At 42.5% G+C, this 20997-nt stretch overlaps 1 protein-coding gene across 2 annotated transcripts; it reads left to right on the plus strand.

Moving 5' to 3' along the window:
• The first annotated feature begins 812 nt into the window (after positions 1–812).
• slc35f4 (solute carrier family 35 member F4) lies at positions 813–18043 on the plus strand. 2 transcript variants are annotated; one of them, XM_073484270.1, is made up of 8 exons: positions 10919–11021; positions 11396–11412; positions 15346–15629; positions 15719–15938; positions 16026–16151; positions 16265–16457; positions 17144–17233; positions 17802–18043. In XM_073484270.1, the coding sequence occupies exons 1-8, from the start codon at positions 10919–10921 to the stop codon at positions 18041–18043; spliced, it is 1275 nt and encodes a 424-aa protein (XP_073340371.1). The 2 variants fall into 2 exon arrangements, with proteins under 2 accessions (XP_073340370.1, XP_073340371.1); XM_073484269.1 differs by lacking the exons at positions 10919–11021; positions 11396–11412 and adding an exon at positions 813–1041 and having other exon boundaries at positions 15329–15629.
• Positions 18044–20997: the final 2954 nt, after the last annotated feature.

The raw sequence follows: 20997 nt of genomic DNA on the forward strand, positions 1-20997 counted from the left end.
TAAATGTCAAGAGCCACTACATAAATGTCAACATCACCACAAATTATTCAGTCAATTGATTGGATGATCGACAGCAAAAATACCTTCAAGTGCCTTGATATTTTCAGTGACCCGACTGTCCATCGACATGAGGTAGAAGATAATGACTGAATTTTCACTTTTGGGTGAACTTTTCCTTTAATGACATAATTCATTGCTGTTCATTGGTTATTTTCAAAAGTTTCAATGGCCTAAAGTGTACTTATTCTATTGATGCTTAAATGTCAAGATCCATAAATACCTTCAAGTGCTTTGATAGCTGATGAATGATTTCAGTGACCCGACTGTCCATCGACATGAGGGAGAAGATAATGACTGAATTTTCATTCAGTGGTACAACTGCCACCATAACAGATTACAAATACCCCTGAGCAGTCTCAATAAACACAAATGAGTATCACAACACAGAGTGAGCATATTACAGAGATATTATAGGACAAAACGTTATTAAAAACCACAGGAGCTTTATTTCTACTGAATACTTAAGAGAAGGGAAACATGAAATTCCATGAAGACTTTTGTTGTATAAAGACCCCCCCGCCCCTTCATCTAATTGAATCCAGGCCATGTGATAGTAGTGACACGCCCCCTAGTGTCTCATGTCCGCCAGGCTCCTGGAGTTTGATAACCTTGCTCTGCGTCCGGGAGCATCACTAAAGGAATGTGAATGTCCTCGTCTTGTTGCTAATTGTTGCTGCAGCCCGGAGGGTCTCTCGCATGGTGATCAGGGCTCATCCCCGCTCTCTTCTCATCTCTGTCCGCTCGGACCTACAATGATAAACACCGAGAGTGTTTTGGAGAGTGGAGACCAGCCTTGCATCGGTCTGGAGCCTCTGAAGAACACGCACTTGCCGGGCAAGGCGACGCCGGCCGGTGGCAGCTGCGCAGCGTTGATGGACGGCAGCCCCAAAGTGACAGCCAACGGGGTGCACGACATCGAGGACCGGATCCTGAGGATCACAGGCTACTACGGCTACAACCCGGGCTACTCCAGTCATAGAAGTGAGTGAAAAGAAAACAAAGTATGCTGATGGGATCATGAGGGGATGCGACAATCTCACGGCTGTCTCTGCCAGGTGTGAGATAGCGTCAGTTAAAGAGAGCAGGATTTTATTCTGGTGGAAAAATGTGTCTGAATGTTTTTTATTTTACCACAGAGAATAAAAATGCAGGTGATGCAGTGTCAGTGGTGTGTGGAGAAAGAAACAATGCACGCCTCCTCTGTCCTTGCAAATTAGTTTTGATTTTAATTAGGCTGTTGCAAAAATCCGCTCTTACAAACTCGACTAATTGGGTTTTAATTAAGGCTATTATGAAGCAGCGTGATGTCAATCACTGCCAATATCAGATGGACGCAGGGTGATGCTTCTGCCCATCCATCTCTGAGACACAACATGAGAGAGAGAGAGAGAGAGAGAGAGAGAGAGAGAGAGAGAGAGAGAGAGAGGGAGGGAGAGAGGGAACAAATCCAACTCCATCATCAGACTCTTGTAATTACACAGCAAAGTGTCATGCACAACTGATGCTGCCATTTTCCAATTCAATTTCAAAGTTAATTGTTTAAACTGTCGCCTCATGTTGTCCACATCAAACACTCATGTTGTTGAACTCCTGCAAACACTCACTTACACTCCAAATGTTTAATTAAAACAATCAATTCCCCAAAAGACAAACACAGCAGCTCTCTCTTTGAGGCATGTGAGTACAGCCGGCTGCGTCTCCCCCCTGACATGCTGGGGATATAGCAGCGCTTCTGTACGTTAAGCTCCTCTATAATTCTCATTTGTCGATGTGGCTTTGATTGGTGGAGCAATATTCTGAGTTTTGCTGACACGGAGACAATGGCTGGGATTGGAGGAGAGAGCTGATGATGCACTTTGTTCAGGGGGATGCTTTTTAAAACCTTGCCCTCCGGTTCTGTTTGAGTATTGTCAGTGCCTGTGGGATTATAAAAGGGGAAGAGAATAACCATTGCAACGCTTGGTGCATGGCCAATTACTGGTTTTACAAATGGCCTTATGGTAATGAAGCAAGGTGTGCAGAGCAGGATCTAAATGGCTGTCTAGGTTGTGTTTCAGATGCTGTTACACTTCACCCCTAAGCACTGGACTTGTCACACTCAAGCTCCCTCCCGTCTCCTTCTGACTGTTACATAAAAGCCCAGCTACGAATTCATGACATAAAAATACAAGTCTAGAAGAGAGACGTACTGCCAGCGTTATGACGTTCCTCCCCAAACCTACTACTCAGCGTTTGTCCTCGGTGACATTACACATTACACATTACTCCGACGCAACTTGTTTTAAGTCTCCGGGGAAATGTGTGCATGTGCAGATGGGGGCCTCATTCAATCAAGAGCGGTTCCAGCTGAGGCTCCTTCAGACAAGCTGAGAGCACCTCAATGGATTTTTAGATAGAGGCTGAGGAAAGGGAAATGAGCCTGTCTCTCATTAACGGCCTCCTGTTTATCAGGGGTGTCAGTAGCAGTAGATTAAGCGTGAATGCAATCACACACTTTCATTTGGGAAAATATCCACACGTCCGGATCAATCAAGTGGAAGAATGGCTGATTAACAAGGGGCTCCTGAAAGTTGGAACTGAAAAGAGATTGAACAGTTCAGGGGCCTTTGAAACAACGGTGATATCGTGTAACAACACAAGATGTTTGGCTGTGGCGCTGAAAGTAATAACTGAGCAAATTAAGAATTCGAATATCGCCTCATGTGTGCATCTTTCTCAGCCTGTTCAAAATACACCCACGAATTAAGAGGATTCATTACAGGCTTAAAGGATAAGTTCACCCAAAAATGAAAATTCAGTCATTATCTACTCACCCTCGTGCCGGTGGAGAGTCAGGTGAAGTTTCAAAGTCAACAAAACATTTCTGGAGCTTCGCAGCAAAACAATGTTCTCGCAGCATTCTCCAAAACAACTGAAGTAGATGGGGACTTGTTGTAAAGCCTATTAAAACAAATTGAAAAATCTCTCCGCAAGCCCCAACATCCCAAATTGATTTGAAAAGACATTATTTACACCCTTTGGCGCGCGATCAAGCTCGTGCACCCACTTCAGAGTGTGCATTTACGCTTTTAGCTTAGTCGCTACAGTGAAGATTTTGGCTTCAAAAAAGGTGTAAACAACGTCAGATCAAATCAATTTTGGATCTCGTGCATTGGATTATGTCAGATTCATTGCGGTTCATTGGTTAATGAAATGGCCTGAGTGTTTATCTGTTCTATTCATGCTTAAATACCAAGAACCACAATGTAAATGTCAACATAATCTCAATAATACCAGAAAAAAATCCAATGGTTGCAGCTTCTCATAGGTGAAGATTTTTGTTCTTTTACAAGACAGTACCCTGAATATCTTTGGTGTGGTGGACTGTTGGACAAAACAAAACATTTAACAACACCAAGCAGTTTGTCAAGAATGTAATTAGCAGATTAATCGATAAAGGAAATTGCTCTTAGGTTTAGCCCCAGTTCTCAGTACACAGGCCTCTCTCTGTCCCATCTCATTGCCTGCTGCAGACTGTAGCACAGGAAAATGAAAGATGGGCTGTCATCTGTGATGTAATTTCAGGTATAAGGAGCAGGTGTGGATTGTAAGAGCACCCATACCAAGCCTGTAACAGCCAGTGTATGTGCGAGCGGATAGCAGGGTATTCGATTTTGAGGGACGTTTCCCATTTCCCTGATAAAATATGCCATCTGTAGCCCTGTGTTTTTCAATCCATCCATCAACTGGTTTTTGTGCATGCCAGAGTCAACAGAAGGTATTCCTCAGGGCAACATACTTGTCACCATATTTCCTGCTTGCACAGCTATTAAACATGCTGCTGCTGGTGCTGTCACTGTGAAGTGGCTCTGACCAAATTGCTCGTGTGCGCGGCCCGTCCTCCTCATTTCCTCTCAGAAACACAGTCACACAATTGTTTACTTTGTTTCGTTTATTGTGAACTTGGGTTGAGAATCACAAGTCACTCAATCTGTTGGGTATCAATTTCCATAAAGGGTAAGACAAAGGAGAGCGCAAATAGAACAGCGGGCTTGTCCTGCCAGGCCTTTGGGGTAATGATATATTTAGTCATATTCTGCTGCCAGTATATTATTGCCACTTGCCATCTGCGTTGAATTAGAAGATGCCTCTAAGGGGGCTTATGGACTACATTCGTGACATGGACCAGGCTGTAATATATATAGTAGGTTATGATCTAATACATGCAGTCATAAGATATGAAAGGAAGAAGATAAATGAAACAAGTGAGGATAGAACAACAATAAAAACTGGGAAGAAATTGACTTTAAATCAGAAAAAAAAGGACAACATTTTCTAACAGCAACCCCTCTTGGCTTGTGCTGTAGCAGACAACAATGGTGTGTGCAGTAAATGCTTCCTCAGCACCTCCTCGATAAAACCACCACAATCATTTGCTGCACACCTTGTTTGGAAAAGCCAATTTAAAAAAGGCTGTTTAGAAGAGTATGTAGTGCAGTCATGCTCCCCGCTGGGTAAACAGGTACAGTGCAGGAGGAATGACAGGTACTTGTAGTGACAGTCCCACTCAACACTGTTCCTGTGGTGTTCACTGCTGGCATCACAGCAAGACAGCAGCACAGACAGGCACTCAGAGGAAAACAATGACGGAGGGGTTTGATAAACAGGCATTTATCACAATGGGGTGTTTTTTAAGTGCACTTTAGGCTGAAAAGAAAGTCTGGAAAGAAAGAAAATCGATGTGTCTCTGGATTCATTTGTGTTTGTTTCAGATCCAGTGTTTACATCAGGTGAATTATCACTTTCTTCCTCAAATGCTGCCTCAGACCTTCTGTACGTGCATGTACTTATTTTGGACTGCCCCGTTCCCATGCCTGCTCGCTCAGTGCTATTTATAACCAGCCTAACGTTGAATGGGATATGAGCTTTGCCTGAGCAACTCCTGGAGTGCTGCTAGTCTCACATGCTCCTGGGAATGAGCAAAAACACCCTGCAAGTAATGGGTGCAATATTTCTCCACAGGCGTTACATAACTGCTGACCTGCACTCTTGCTGCTGTGCTGTTGGTCATATGTTGTTGTATCAGGTGACTAAATATTTTGGCTGGTTACAGCAATTCGCTTCATGGCTGAGAATGTTACCTCCTCCGAGGAAATCTCTGTAATCCAAAAATAATATGACATAATGGAAGGGCACAATATGTGAAAGGTTTGTAATGGCATCTCCGTCGTGCTGAGTGCACTTACAGTCTTGTCAGCAGCCTAACACTGCCATCTTGTGGTCTGTACATCCAACAACAACAACAACACAGTGACCCTCTACATCTTCCAGTGAAACGACAGGCAGTAAATGTGTGTACTAAGTGTAATTACTACATTTTCATACCACACCTCATGGTGTCTGAAGAAGCAAAATTGACCTTTAGATGCTAAAAAAGTGAAGTTAAAGTGTTATTTCTTCCAAATCACTGGACGACAACTTTCCCACAGTGTTATAAAAAGTCTCCAGAGGTCATACTTGAGTTAGAGTAAAGATATTGTATTAAAATATGACTTGTAAAAGTGAAACTCTAACCCATACAAATAGTACTTGAGTAAAAGACTTGGTGCATCAGATATTAGATACACTCAAGTATCAAAGGTAGTCTTCTGGCAATAAATGTTCTTAACAATATTTTCACATCTAGCTCTGTAAATTAAGGGTTCATTTTGAACAAACTAGAATTGGTGGTAAAGTGGAAAGACAAACCAAGATGATTTGGCGAGTCTTATTTTGTTTTTTTGAATGAAGTGTCTTTTTGTGACACTAAAATGACGAGCAGCTGTTTCTGGTTAAACCAGAAAGATCTTATTCTATATGGAAAGGTGTATCCTTCTCATAATGTTGATGGACACTAAGAATAACAATCGGAGCCTGTCAGTGGCAAAAACAGGCATTTTATATTGATAGCTTATGATTGACTTTGATGGTGTGCAATTACGCGCAGGGATTACATTGCAGCCTGTTTCGTGGGTTGCCAGCTGGACCAAATTTAAAGAATGTTCTCCCCATTAGTCACTTGGACACAAAAACATGGGAGAATTGGGTCCAGGTTGAAAAATACTGAAGGTACCCTTCAATTATTTTAGTTTATATTGTGCTCACGGTGGATTTACTCCTAAATAAAGTTGTGTTTAATAAAACTTTAAATTAACATGGTTAGGCAGTATTGCAGCAAAAGAGTCTCAAGGCAAATAATGAAGCAGATTACAGTTTAATTTACAGTAAAGTCTGGAAACTTGTATGTGCATACACAAATACACAGTGAGTAGCTCGGGCAAGCCAAAATGTTTAGTAACCTGACATACAGTACTACAAAATATGATCAATAAATAGCACAGTGGCAGGACCGAGGTCAAATGTTCTGTAACTCCTATGGGGAAATATTGCATCCCATTACACAGAAGGTGTTTTCGCCCTGAAGGTCCATAATGGACTAATCCAGCCATGTTCTTTCCAGTAATGTCCCTGTCAGAAGTCCATTCACTTCCACCGCTGGTAGAAAAATGTTCAGCACGTACACATGTAAAGCTCTCCATTCACCACCAGGTGTCCTCATCTTCTAATGTTCTAACTACACTGAGTTGAGTTGATGATATGAGGTCCAATGAGTGGAAACGACACACCTAGCGGTCAGCATTTGATTCATGGTCTGCCCAGTCTTCACTACAGTGAAAATCAGCTGCAGATGTCATTCATGCCTCGGTCTCTCATCTCCTGTCCTCCCTCTCTGCTCCTGGTCCTCACTGAGATGTGACGAGCAACAGAGATGGACGAAAAGACAAAGGTGCTTGCTCCATAAACTGAGGACCATTGATTAATCTAAATGACAAAAGAGCCTGAATTGGTTCAGTGCGTCAGTACACAGGAGGCCCGCTGTTGCTATGGCGGTAAAGAGAGGATGCTGTACTATTTTGTGCTTTGATCTGGGATGAAATAGTACCATTGTGTTATATACACTCAGTTTCCTGTTTATAGTTTGACCTATTTAGGTTATATAAGGTCCTAATGTTTGGTTTTTGTTGAAACTGTTTTAGTGCGGTACTGATTCAACTTCATGAGTCATTTTAGAGCTGTGGTTTGTGCCGTTATTGAATTTTAGTGTTATAACCCCGTAGTGTGTTGGATATGACGCTGTTGGGCTGCAAAACTTAAAAGTGAATTTGGGAGCTGGCAAAAAAATTGTGACATGTTAAAGGGACAGTTCACAGATTAAAAGATACATATTTGTACATATTTTTTCACATCAAACACCAAAACAATCTAGATGGATAACAACACATCCTTATACCTAAACAGAACGTAACAGCGATGCACATACCAGACCTTCGTCGTACGGTTGCACTTTGGTAACGTCTCAAGTCCCAGTGGTAAGGGAAAACAACAGGGGACTACAATAGACTTCTATCATCCTTCTACGCCTCCTTTGCCTCCTCCATCAGTGGGGTTCTTTTCTCTTGCAGTTTCTTTTGTACCTGGGGATAACCTGCTCAAACCTGGGAAAACAATGCCTTTTTTGGTTGGTTCGCAAGTCCAGCCCGGTGGCAGACCAAATAGCATAGTAAAAGTGAGATTTATAGGTAACCAACCTATACGCAGATGGTGTCATCTCTCTGTATCTCTCCATTATTTACTTCAGAAAGATAAGTTCAAGCAAAAAAGTTGTCTTTTGCAAGTTTAGGAGGAAAAATCTGTTATTTTTTTTATTTTGGGATGAACTATCCCTTTAAGCTTTGGTTACCAATGCCTAAAAATCTAAAGGCACACAGTAGAGAAACAAACAATCAATCACTTTAAGCGCTTGGTCTAATATGTGTAAGTGAACTGTGGCCTCCTGTAGCGCCCTGCCATGCTCCAGGTATTTCTCTTAATCTGCTAGCGATTAGCATCCTGGGCTGTGCTGCTGACTGGATCGTTTTTCTGTCCCCTCCCTGTCTAGCTGTTGGCTCCACTCATCAGCAGAGCTATTTTTAAGTTTAACCCTCCTCGTCTCAGGGGATCCATACCCACCAGCTCATCCCCTACTTACGCCTGACCAAACATGCGTTTTAGCCGTGCTTGCATCACAAACTTAATGCACAAACATTTTAATCAAGCCTCACGACATCACTTCAAGCATTGGCATTAACACTCGCTCTGCCACAATGAATGACCATGGGAAATAAATTATGCCCGCATTTTGTACTAAAAAAACGACCACAGAGTTGCTCTTTGAAATCATCTCCTCAACATTGAATCAAATACATTGCCATGGTGTTACTGGAACGTGGCCCTGCATATTTTTCCATTATAACAAATGGCCAAATGATAACTGTGCTTTCTCTCACAGCCTGAAGAATGCACAGAGAAGCACTCTGATCTGCTATGCTCTCTGTACAAGTGCCAGAACTTTGGCTGATGAGCTTTGGAGAGTAGCAACAGACAGGAAGGGAGGGGCTCTGGGAGATACTGATATAATGAGAGCAAACACGACTGCAAAACAGCATCATTTAGTATTCTTTAAAAAACCAGCTCAGACAGAAGCCATTACACTTACTGGACTGCATGTTTACATTCTCTTTCTCAGGTCATAGTGCTGCTGTTCCTGGCTTGGCTAGTATTGATTTTACCAGTGAAAGGGTAAGCATAGCATAGCATAGGTTATTTTAAGATCATATTACAGGCTGCAAGGCCTCATGTGTCTGACCGCATACACTAGACACTGATATGTGGTTGATGTAGAGGCCTGAGCAGTATTCAGGTCCATTAAACCCTCAGTTAGATAAACCACAGCTCGAGATGAATGGTCTGGGGGCTTTCCTTGAGATGGAAACTCCTGACCCCAGTCCTGAGTGTGACTCACATCATGGCCCAGGCTGACCCCTTCGGTCCACGCTGCTTGCTGATGAGATGGTTTCTCTTAACTGTCCCAAAGTGCTGGCAAAAGTATTTTAAAATGATTAAAGCCATCACAGTATAAATATTTAATGTTAAAACACCCCATTAACAGTCAACGTCCTGAGCAGAAATGTTAAATAAAAGTGAAGAAGCACCGATGAAAAGTGCTTACAGCTGAAGTAATGATGCATAGCATTTATTCAGGCAGAGTACTGAAGCTGCGTTTGCATTTGCTTATTGGCACCAGCTGTTTCACTCATGCTTCATAATCACTGGTTGACTGGATTTTTTTTCACTGGAGGAATACAACAACAGCGTCAGGTATTAACAGATAACAGCTCCATAAAAAAATATAAATAAATAACCATCGCCTGCGGGTGTTGAATGTTGGCAGTGCAGGATGTGAGACACAGAACTCAGTTTGCTGGTTTCTAGTGCGTCTGAGGGCTCGACCACACACGTCTTTGCTATTGGTTGCTGCTCCGATTTCACCAAAGTTGAACTCCAAGATGCCAATATGTTTCACCACCAGGGGCAAATATTCTGTTTGCCACTACGCTCGCGGTGAATGGAAGTGAATGGGTGGGGAATATTTGTTGCTGTTGATTTTGCGTATATTTATGAGGGAGATAACTCCCACATCAGCAACATCACATTTCTAGGTGTCAGGTTGACATTGTATGTTGTAGTTGATCCAAATGCTGCTAGTTGTAACTACTGTTAGATGAGCTTCAAGTCTAGCAGAGTCTTCTTCAGTCTTCTTACTTCCAGCCATCAGGGGTATTAGGTGTGATAAATAGTACCTACCAAATGTAGAAGAGCTACATGCTTAGATGCCATTAAGTCTCAAACAGAAAATAGTCCAGTCATGTCCAAACATCTCAAATTCTGCTTCAAATAGTGCTTCAGATACATGGGATCATTCTTGATGTAAAGTTGCAAATATGTAGTTACAGAACAATTTAAACGCAGGTAGGTCTTTAAAATGTTTGAGTTGGTTTGTACTGCTGTCTCCTTTATGCCATCTTTGGAAATGGAGGTATCAGGGTAGCAGTGATGCGTGCATGTGTAATGGGGGTGTAAGTGTGGGCAGATGCCCTCTTATGGCCTCTTGGATAACAGAATCTACATTTAGGACTGTTACATCTTTGTGATGGTTACGCTTTTGTCAAGGCTCAGTTGATGAATGCCGCAGTGGTGAAAGCAACAGGAGAGAGCTCCGACTCTCAAGGAGTAGTGAAGAGCACGAGGTGTGCCAAGAAGAGAGAGAAAGACACTGGAAGACAGAGGGCAAGAGTATATATATAGAGAGGAAGGGGTGAGAAGAGCCTGGTCAGGTAGAAAAGAGAGAGGAGGAGGAAGGAGAGACGGAGGGGGCAGCAGCTAACGCAGCATAATTAGCCCGGGCTGCTTGGTTACCTTCCAAACAAAGCTGCTGATTTGTGGAGCAACAGAAGAGGAGGGGAAAAGCGAGAGAGACAGAGAGAGAAAAGAGGAGGGGGGGAGGTTAGAAAGAGATGAGGGGAGTGATTGCGCCATGCCACACACACTTGAAGCTCAGTCTCCCTTGGAGACAGTGGCAGCGCTGGATCACGGCATGACAGTGCAACAGTAGAGTCTCCACTTCACTGCACTTCCACTGAGCTATCTCCACTCAGCTGTGTCACTATCCAGACAGACAGAGATAGAGCACCAGTAACTGAGCGCCGGGCCGGAGAAGAACGGAGAGTCAGGACCGGAGTGCTGGGAAGAAGACAGAAGAGTTGACAGAGATCTGGGAAGAGGAGGAGGGGTGGGTGGGGGGGGCAATCAAGAAGAAGCGGAGGAGTCAGGAGTGTGAGGATGCACGGAGCTAGCAGGAGGAGCTGCTGAGCGTGCAACAGCAGCAGCCCGGGCACACTTACACACTCACACACACATACACTTCCCAGGGAAGGACAGTGTGTTGTGCCGCCAGTGGAGGATGAAGAAGCACTCAGCCCGTGTAGCTCCTCTCAGCTCGTACAGCACTCAGGTCCTGACCTGCCCCATCTCTGAAGGTAAACTGAGAGAATCAGAGAGGCCCAATTTATACTAATAACTATGTTTTATATGCATTAGCTCGAATTACCTGCTCAAAACTATGAAGCACTTTTTTAATAATTTTTTAAAAGATGTCAACATAATATTTCCCATATACAGTGTACAGATATTCATGAAATATAGTGTGATGTGGATGTGATGTGTTCTACTTCAGTCACTGTTATGCTGCATGTGTTATAGCCATCAGAAACTGTATTTAACTATTTTCACAAGGACTTTTTGACAGTTTTCCTCCAGATGGTGTAAAAACACACGTTTGTATCATCTCCATTTCCAGCTGGCAGAGTTAAGAGGCTTTATGTGTTGACAGGAGATGTAGTTGTAGTTGTTTTCACACCTGTCTTTCCTTCATCTAACTGAGTATCACCAGGACCAGTCTGTGCCACGTCTTCTGACCTAATTTAGATAAATACTGGATGCTGTTTGACCTGCAGTAAGTCTGCCTGTAACACTGCAGACATGGCTGTGAGCTTCATATTGGATTGAGCAGGGGCCCATCCATCAATGTCACTGGCGTGCAGCGTCAGTGGCGGGGGATAAAACACAGGATGGATTGAAATGTGAGGTTCGAGCGGCGTACTGCGTCACGCAGAGTGGATAAGCTCTGTTGATGGGTGCCAGTAGTGAATGCAGTACAGTGATTTCTGTAATGAAATGGCATGCTTTCAAATACGTCCTTTTCCAGCCATGGACTCAACTATTCCATGTTAATATATATGTATGTAGCTTTTCTTCAACTTCAGATTAAGTCACATAATTTAAGCAGTTATATGTGGACATATTTTAATGTTAAGGCATTTGTTACCACGATTACATCTTAATTACACAAACCTTTGGAAAGGGAAACCTAGGCTCATAATCATGCACCAAATGATTTCTGAGAGCTGGTGCTCAGTTAATAAGTCTAATAACTTTAAGACTGCTGATTTGCACAGTTTTCAAAACAAGTACACTTAGTCTAAGTTGATAGAGACTAACCTCAAATAGCGCTCCTTCTACTATAGTGGAGTAATTCACTGCAATACTGTGCTGACAGTCTATACACATCAGGGATTATTGTTTCATTTGCAACTTTTTAGCAGCAATATATTAGTCAGCAATAACACTGTCTGTTATGAGAATACAGTTTTGGCTGTGAAAGCTGCTTTTATGAGGCAGGGGAATAGTAGAGTTATAATATTACTGCATCTTGGCACCAGGTCGGCCTGTAGTGGCTCTTACCTCAGGACAGAAGAGCCCGTATCCAACACTAAAAAGCTTTAGGTTTTGTCAGTGCCACGAAACACGAACCACCTAGCTCGGTGGGCGAGGAGAGAGAGGGAAAAAAAGAATAAAAGAGTGGCTTCTCTCTAGCAGAAATTTCAGATCTCAGTTTTGCAGTTAGCAACCACCAGGCTCATTAGGTTGATTAAGAATCCTCGCTGTGACAGAATGTAATTAGACCAAATCCCTCGATGATCCGGTAGAAAAGAAACTGTAGCAGTGTTGAACATTTTGCTTTCACCACATACCAGATCTGCTCCCAGCTGGGAAATACTGTAAGGTGAAACCTTTTATCTGAGGGTTTTATCTGAGAGGTTTTTTGAGGTTATAGACGCAAACAGTCTATAATGAAGCGAACTGGACTGAAAAAGAACTGAGTTTGACTTTATCATCGTCATCATCAGCAGCAGCATCGGTTTCACACTTTTGGGAAAGGCTACAAAACGTTTTCTCAATTATAGATGAAAGCTTTTTTGGTCTTTTGCTATGAACACTGTGCTGTTAGTGAGGAAATTTGTTTCTGCAGTGGTGGACAGAACAAGGCTAGTGCTGCACTGATGCAGTGGTGGAGAGTAACTAATTACATTTACTCATATACTCCGCTGTAAATTTCTACTTAACTACATTTCAGGAGGAAAAATATAGTAGTTGTTACTCAGCTTTACCTGACAGGCATAATCGCTGTTAATGATTTTCCTTCTAAAGTTTTCATATTTTATTTAAAAACCTGTCCAAGACCCAAAAATATTAAAACGAAATACAGATCTTTAGAAGCTAATAGTATGAATACAAATGTCTGTAGTACCTCATAAACTTTTATCGACACCTCAGATCATATATAGACCCTTTAGAGGCAGCCTCACACCTTACTTACACAGTTGCTGTATATAAAATAGGGATGGACTGATTTGTTTTGTTCAGGGCCGATATGATACTGACTATTAGTAATCGAGGAGACCGATATTGGGAACTGATATATATTTGCTTTAAAAATGAAAATCTTAGTGTCAAAATTAAGAATAACTAGTGATGAACGAGTGACTGTACATTACTTAAGACCAGTTTTTAGGTACTTGTACTATATTTTCATTTTCTGCTACTGTATACACTTTGGGGCCATATATTGTATTTTTTTCACTCCACTATATTTACTTGATAACTTTAGTTACAAGTTCCTTGTAAGATTCAAATTAGTCAGTGTTGAAAGGCTATTACTCATGATGTGTAATTAAGTGTGGGCGGGACATTCGGTGAGATCACAGATGGTGATTACAGACAAAGAGAGACATCAATTCTGATGATCTGAAAAAAGCTAAATATCGGATGTTCAAACAAGCTCCAACATGACCAGTTACAAAACTTAAACGCTGTTTATGCATTGATGCATCAGTACTAATATAAAATCTGAAAATATATCTGTCCCAGGGGCCCATTTTCTGGGGAATACTTTTACTTTACTTAAAGTACACTTAGCTGGTAATACTTCTGCACTTTTACTTAATTGAGTTCTCAAACGCAGGACTTTTACCTGAGGTGTTGGTACTTTTACTTTAGTAAAGAATCTGACTGCTTTGTTCAGCACTGCACTAATGTGACTGCGACTTTATATTTACCATTCTGTCTCCCATACAACAGTTACCGCTATCACTTACTTTTAATACTTTCATTAAGTGCCAGCGATGATCTCATACAATCTATCAAGTGAGTTTGGCAAGACTGTTTAGTGCATTACTGAATTAAAGAAGTATCCTGGAAAAGTGTCATTTTCCTCCCTTTGTGGCCAGTGAACAGATTGGACACAGACACTTTAGATGATACAAGGTGGCATCACATCAGTATAAATGCTTTACACAGAAATGAAACCACTACGATACCAGTGTTACTTTATCTAAGAGTTTGTGCCCCACACACTGGATTATTTACATGTGGGCACAATCCACTTTCATTAAACCTGTCAGCGACTGCCACTTGTACTTCCATTGCTTGACTTCCTGCTGAGGTCTCATTGCAGATAACAAACAAAAAATACTGTAAGATGTAATAATAAGCACCCCTGAGATGCCCTGCTACTGTAGAGGGGAGATACTATGGGTGCAAGTTTCAATGCTTGCATTGCAGGGCTCTCGTGTCTGTGGCCGTGGTGGGAATGGCAGAGCTTCACGTGCTGAGCAAGCAAAGAGAGCACAGGCAGCAGACATCCAGCACATGTCATCTTTTATTCCTGCCCCGGTGTAAATTGATCACGCTGTTGAAAGTTAAAGAACGGATCTGAGCTCTCACAAAATGCTCACACACACAGCACTTCACATATTATACAGCACCATTAAGGTCTGTAAGCCATTTACTCCTGCAGTCAGTCAGTCAGTCAGTCAGTCAGTCAGTCAGTCAGTCTATCTATCTATCTATCTATCTATCTATCTATCTATCTATCTATCTATCTATCTATCTATCTATCTATCTATCTATCTACCTTTATGTAATTTTGTTGCAGAATTTGTCTGGTGATAATATTGTGCATCTGTCCCAGTTACCCCATAAAATTCTCACTTTCCTGCTCTGATCCATCCCAAAGGCAACATTTTCATAGCAGGAATGTACCAACAGTGAAAACAGTGGCTGCCAAGGTTGACATGACTTTCTTGAGGAATGTCATGTGGTTAGGTTTACTCTTGCTTTCTGGGCATCAGGTTTCTGTGCACACCTGACTACAATGGGTGTACAGTACGTGCTGCATCATGAGGCGACAAAGCTATTTATGACACACACAGCCACAATGCTAACCTGACACATTTTTAACAAAGCCTTGCCTCATGCATTAGTGCCTTTACAGCAAGAAATGCAAATGGTGGTAGTGATCACTGAGGGCGATTGATCAGTAAACGCTTATGTGCTGGACATCAGCCAGGGAGACACAAGCTACATCCTTTTATAGTACAAAACACACAGAAAATGCTAAATGGAGCCTGCATGTAGAGATGCCTCAATGCCTTTTCTCTTACTGTCTTTTATTCCTATTGTGTCCCATCAGGAGAGGACGGTTCAGAGTCTCATGCAGAGACACCAGGCAGCGAGACCAGCGGAGAGAGCCAGTCCTATCAGACATGTACCAACGCAGCTCTGAAGGTGCTGGGTGGTCTGCTGATGGTGCTGTGTGTCTCCTCCTCTTGGGTGGGCACCACTCAGGTGGTTAAGCTGACCTTCCAGTCGTTCTCCTGTCCCTTCTTCATCTCCTGGTTCAGCAGCAACTGGAACATCCTCTTCTTCCCCATCTACTACTCCGGACACATGGTTATCACACGGGACAAGCAGACCCCCATACAGAAATTCAGGTAAACTGCCAACAAAGCAATAAACAATATCTGCACGATTGGATTTATAAAAAACGGTTACAGCTAGCATGTTTTGTTCTCTCTGTCAGGGAGTGCAGCAAGCTCTTTGGGGAGGATGGGATGACTCTCAAGATCTTGGTAAAGAGGACAGCACCCTTCTCAATCCTGTGGACACTGACCAACTACTTGTACCTGCTGGCCTTGAAGAAGCTGACCGCCACTGATGTCTCCGCCCTCTACTGCTGCCACAAGGCCTTCGTCTTTCTCTTGTCCTGGATCGTTCTCAAGGACCGCTTCATGGGTGTTCGGGTCTGTATGAAAACACCACCAACGACACAATTAATGACTGTTTAAAGAGTACTGATGCCACTCATGGTTCTGGATCTTTACTTGCAGATTGTGGCAGCCATAATGGCCATCACAGGTATCGTGATGATGGCTTATGCTGACGGTTTTCATGGTGATTCCTTTGTGGGAGTGGCTTTGGCTGTGGGCTCGGCCTCAACATCAGCTCTCTATAAGGTTAGACTACCAAGCATGTTGCAGGTTGAATCATTTGTGTCATTGCCTTTACACTGACTGTAAATACTTGTACAGACGCTGATGAAACTCCTAATTGTCTCCTCAACATCCAGGTGCTGTTCAAGATGTTTCTGGGCAGCGCCAACCTTGGAGAGGTGGCCCACTTCCTTTCCACCATGGGCTTCTTCAATCTCATCTTCATCTCCTGTGTACCCCTCATCCTCTACTTCACCAGGGTAGAGCACTGGGGCTCACTGTCCTCACTGCCCTGGGGATACCTGTGTGGACTGGCAGGACTGTGGCTGGGTGAGAGTGCATACACATCCTGAAGAAGAATGAGGATTATGGTTTCACCCATCATTTACATTAACCAAGCATTCTGAACTCATTTTAGTACTGTAGCTAACTAAACTTCTACATAATCATTAATCAAGGGACAAGATTTTGGTATCGGAAGCGTTCAGGTTTCCGTTTGTAGTCCATTTGTAGTCTGACTAGTATGGAGCAATCACGTTTGAGTGGGCTTTGGTTGCATGCACATAAACTCAAACAATTTACAAAATTGTTGCAAATTATGCCCAATTTGTCGATTGGTTGATCCATATCAGCCATGTTTCCACCCAGAGTAGATGGAATCTTTAGACCCAGGAACTACAATTTTCAAGGAACTTAAAGGTTCCTTCAGTCCGTTGTTGTCTGCGTTTCCATCTCAGTGTAAATACCTGCAAAGATTAGGCAAATTAGTCCACTGACGTATGTGAAAGTGAGGATGGTTTTTATACGTCATTCTTGCGTGCAAATAACAATAATGTTATGGAATGTTATAACTTAGGCATGTCTGGGTTTCATCAAGCACTGCCCTCCGAGTTCCTCCAAAGGTTCCTAGTCCCTGGAAATGTTTCTGTGGTGGAAACATTGCTTTACTGACTTATCGTCTCAGCTATAATTCATTTGTACCTTCATGTTTTCAACCTTTTTCATGTCTTTTACAGTGTTCAACATCTTGGTCCATGTTGGCGTGGTGCTCACATACCCCATTCTCATCTCCATAGGGACACTGCTGAGTGTGCCGGGCAATGCAGGTAGGGTTTTTGTTTATGTGGTTAAGTCTTACCTCCATTTTCCTGATTATTATTTCTTGATTATTATGATGGAATTTAACATGATTGTGAAAATGAGAGTAAATGGCCACACATACTGTGGTTTTGTCTTGAGAGGTCAGCACTTAGGGCCACTGTAGCAAACAGATTACACAGCAAGTCGACAGCTTTCGTCCTGGAAACCTAATCATCAATGTGCCTAAACAGACCCTGCAACTATTCTCTCGCTGAGGGAGGATCAGGTTGCCAAGGCGATACTAAATGCTCAGACAAGTTCTTTTCTTTAACCATGATGGTATGTATGAAGGTCAGTGGGTTACACCAACGTGTCCCCGGACTCCAGACCGCAAAGACACAGGGGATAAAGTGGATCTCTTGTGCTGATTACAAGGCGCATTTGCTACACTCATCCCCTACAGCCGCGGTGTCCTGTGGTTTATCTTACTTTATGTAATTAATCTCAATTTGTTTTTGTTTCTCCCCCGCCCTCCTTCCCTGTCCTGCACTTCGGCTCCCTCTTTTGTTCCTGTCTTTCTTTCACCTGCTGTAGCCGTAGATGTTTTGAAACATGAGGTGATCTTCAGCGTGGTGCGTCTGGCAGCCACCTGCATCATCTGCCTGGGCTTCTTGCTCCTGCTGCTGCCAGAGGAGTGGGACTCGGTTACGCTGCGTTTCCTGGCTAACATCGCAGATAAGAAGTCAGAGGAACACGGCGAGGAGCTCACGGAGTCCAGTGTCAACACTCGAAGCCGCAGTCGAGCAAACGGCGCTGTCTCCATTCCCTTGGCGTGACACGGCTGAGCTCTGCTAGTAGCCTCTGTTAACCAGTGTTGAAGCTGTGTCCGCTCATGTTCCTCCATTGCCCACCCAGGAGGTGTGGCGGGATGTTCAGTCCACATGGACTCTCTATCAGGAAGGCAGGGAGTATTTTCATGAATTTTAAACTGGAGATGCATCAGAGTCTCCACCACTTCACTGCAGGAGGGGGAACAGAGAACATTTAAGGATCTTACAAATTGAAAGGGTGGAAAGTGTTATTTACTTTCTTGACGTACTTGCCACGCTCAGCCCCTGTTCTTGCACGCCCCCAAACCAAGAGCTGTGTGTCCTCCCCTGACCTGCTCTGCGGACTGTATTCTGTGAATATAAATATTGGCAGGGCGAGTTTGGCTCAATCTTATATGTATTTATGATATTTATTTAGAGCTGTATCAATAAGAGTATTATTTTAAGTCTTATTGAATAGTATTATATACAAGAATGGCAAGTATACTATGCGTAATGTACAGGCTCTTTTGGTTTTATAATAAAAGACTTAAAAACCATATTCATAGCAGTGTATTATTAATTGTCTGTAACTATTATCTATGTTTTCGGGGCGGACCAAAATCCTGGCTGTGGCCCTGCACACATTTTCTTCCAAAAGAATCTCACGGTTACAACATGCCAAATGACTGTATAGTCTAATGTTAGCGTAGACACATATTTTGATTTTAAAGTTTGAGGGGTGATCAGCATTATTTTGACGCTGACAATGTGGAAACAGCCCTTTAAGAACATATAAGAGCCAAACCATCATTATATACTTCAGGGCCAAGTATTTTTAGGACTAAGATGTATGACTCATACAATGTCAGTAATCAGTAAAGTGCATTGCATTGATTTAACAGCAGTGACTTTGCAGTATTCTCCTCTCTATATGATGCAATGCTTTTCTGTGCTGCATTTAGCTGCCACTTGCTAACTAACACACACACACGCACACAAATACGCCGCAAACTGAAGAAGATTGAGAATGATTCTGATTGAATGTTTCGACTATAAATCATCCGCTTTCACAGAGACACACAGCCCGTTGTAATAATGCATTTCCATATGACTGGGAGTGGAAAACACCCATGGGACATTTTGCCTGAAGAGCAAAACAAAACACGGTGGAAAAATGACATTTTGGTCCACATAGTACTGCTAAGATGATGAGGGTGTCAGTGGAATAATTTGTCAGTCTTAATACATCACTCTATGTAACACATGCACACATACACAAATTCCCAAGAGTCCGACACCACTGTGCCATTATGAGTGCTGGCGCGCACTCAGTGAGTTGAGACCTCTAATGAAGCATTTGCTGAGGTGACAGTTTCAGCTAAACATCTGCAGTGGCATTTTAACATATTAAAATAAATGAGCTAGAAGAAGCAGATGAATGTGAAATGTTCAAATCTTTACTCTGTGATACAGTAGTTACGCTGCTGCCGCCCAGCTGGATGCTGATAAGAGACGTTAATCAGAGAGAGAGAGAGGTCTCGTGGATGTCATGTGATGTCCATTTAGCCACGATAACACATTTTTGTACTTATTCTTATTGGATACTTAGATACGGGGTGGACAGAATAAAACACTGCTACAAGGCCTGGTCATATTACAAGTCGAATCAGCATCATTTGTGAAAAAAGGACCAACAATCAGCACTTTTAAAAGAAACATGAGACAACTAATAGTGCTCCAAAGAGGCCAAACCTCTGTGTCCAAACTGCAGACGCATCACTGTAAAAGCTAAATTATTTAAATAATAACAAGATGTATCTGCAGTCATGCGAGCTGGTTTGGCACAGTAGTGATTTCAGCTAAATGTTAACCTCAGCACACTAACAAGCCCATAATGCTAGCATGATGATGTTTAGCAGGTGCAGTGGTTACCATCTAAGTTTAGCATGTTAGCATGTTAAAATGTCAGAAAATAGTGAAAAAGCCCATCACAATTCCTGACTCTATTAGGCCCCTCTTCCCAAATACCCAGTCTACTCTGACTGGTCAGCTCACACATGCCTGAGCCAGCACTGCAAACAACAACAAAGCAGTTTTGCTAAATTAATTATTACGTGCCAAACCAGTTGCTAGGCATAACTGCAAATGTGTGACATGATGATGTAGTGTGATGTCAAAAAGTCACAGAATTAAAGGTGGGCCTACTGATGACTCATCAGTGATGAGACTCCAATGTGCAGCTGAGGCTAACAGGAATGTCATTGGTTTTGCAGGTATTAGCTCATAAAGCTGAAGTAGGCTTTTTGAAAAACATACATTTTGATATGATGTAGTATGCAATAAGGTCAGAGCATAAAAGCTTGTACATATTATTCTCTAGCCACCATGGATAAATATCCTATACCAAATTTCATTGCAAAATGAATTCATTTCATTCATTTCAACCTCATGGTAGAGCCAGATGAAAAGATAAGCGATTATCAAAGTCAGTAGTTTTAGGATTCTTCCTGTGGGGACCACTTACACTGACGGTTAATGGCAAGCAATCTCATAGTTGTTGCAAACATGGCTAATAATAACCAAAACAATGTAATATATAAGGGGGAACTGTCTTGTAAATGTTGCACCACATACAGTAGCTAATCAAGGCCTGTACCAAATGGTGCCACCAACATGAAGAATAGAGCACACCTTTAAGCTACTGTAACTGGCAGTGATATGATGTACGGAGGTAAGGGATGAGTAAAACTACAACTTGACATGCAGCCTAACATGACTCGCATTTGTAACAGATTCCCCCTGTGATTTTCTGAGCGCTCATTTTCAGTCAGTTAACAATTTTCCGACCTGTCTCTCTCCTCACCCCTCTGGGCTTTCCAATATGGAAGGGGTGCAGGGAAATAACAGGCTCTTTCAAGCATTAACTTATGAGTTACAAAGTAACCTGTAGGGACAGTTGCCATAGAAACCTAGCTCAT

Source organism: Pagrus major, chromosome 16, assembly GCF_040436345.1.
Source record: "Pagrus major chromosome 16, Pma_NU_1.0".
Lineage (NCBI taxonomy): Eukaryota > Metazoa > Chordata > Actinopteri > Spariformes > Sparidae > Pagrus > Pagrus major.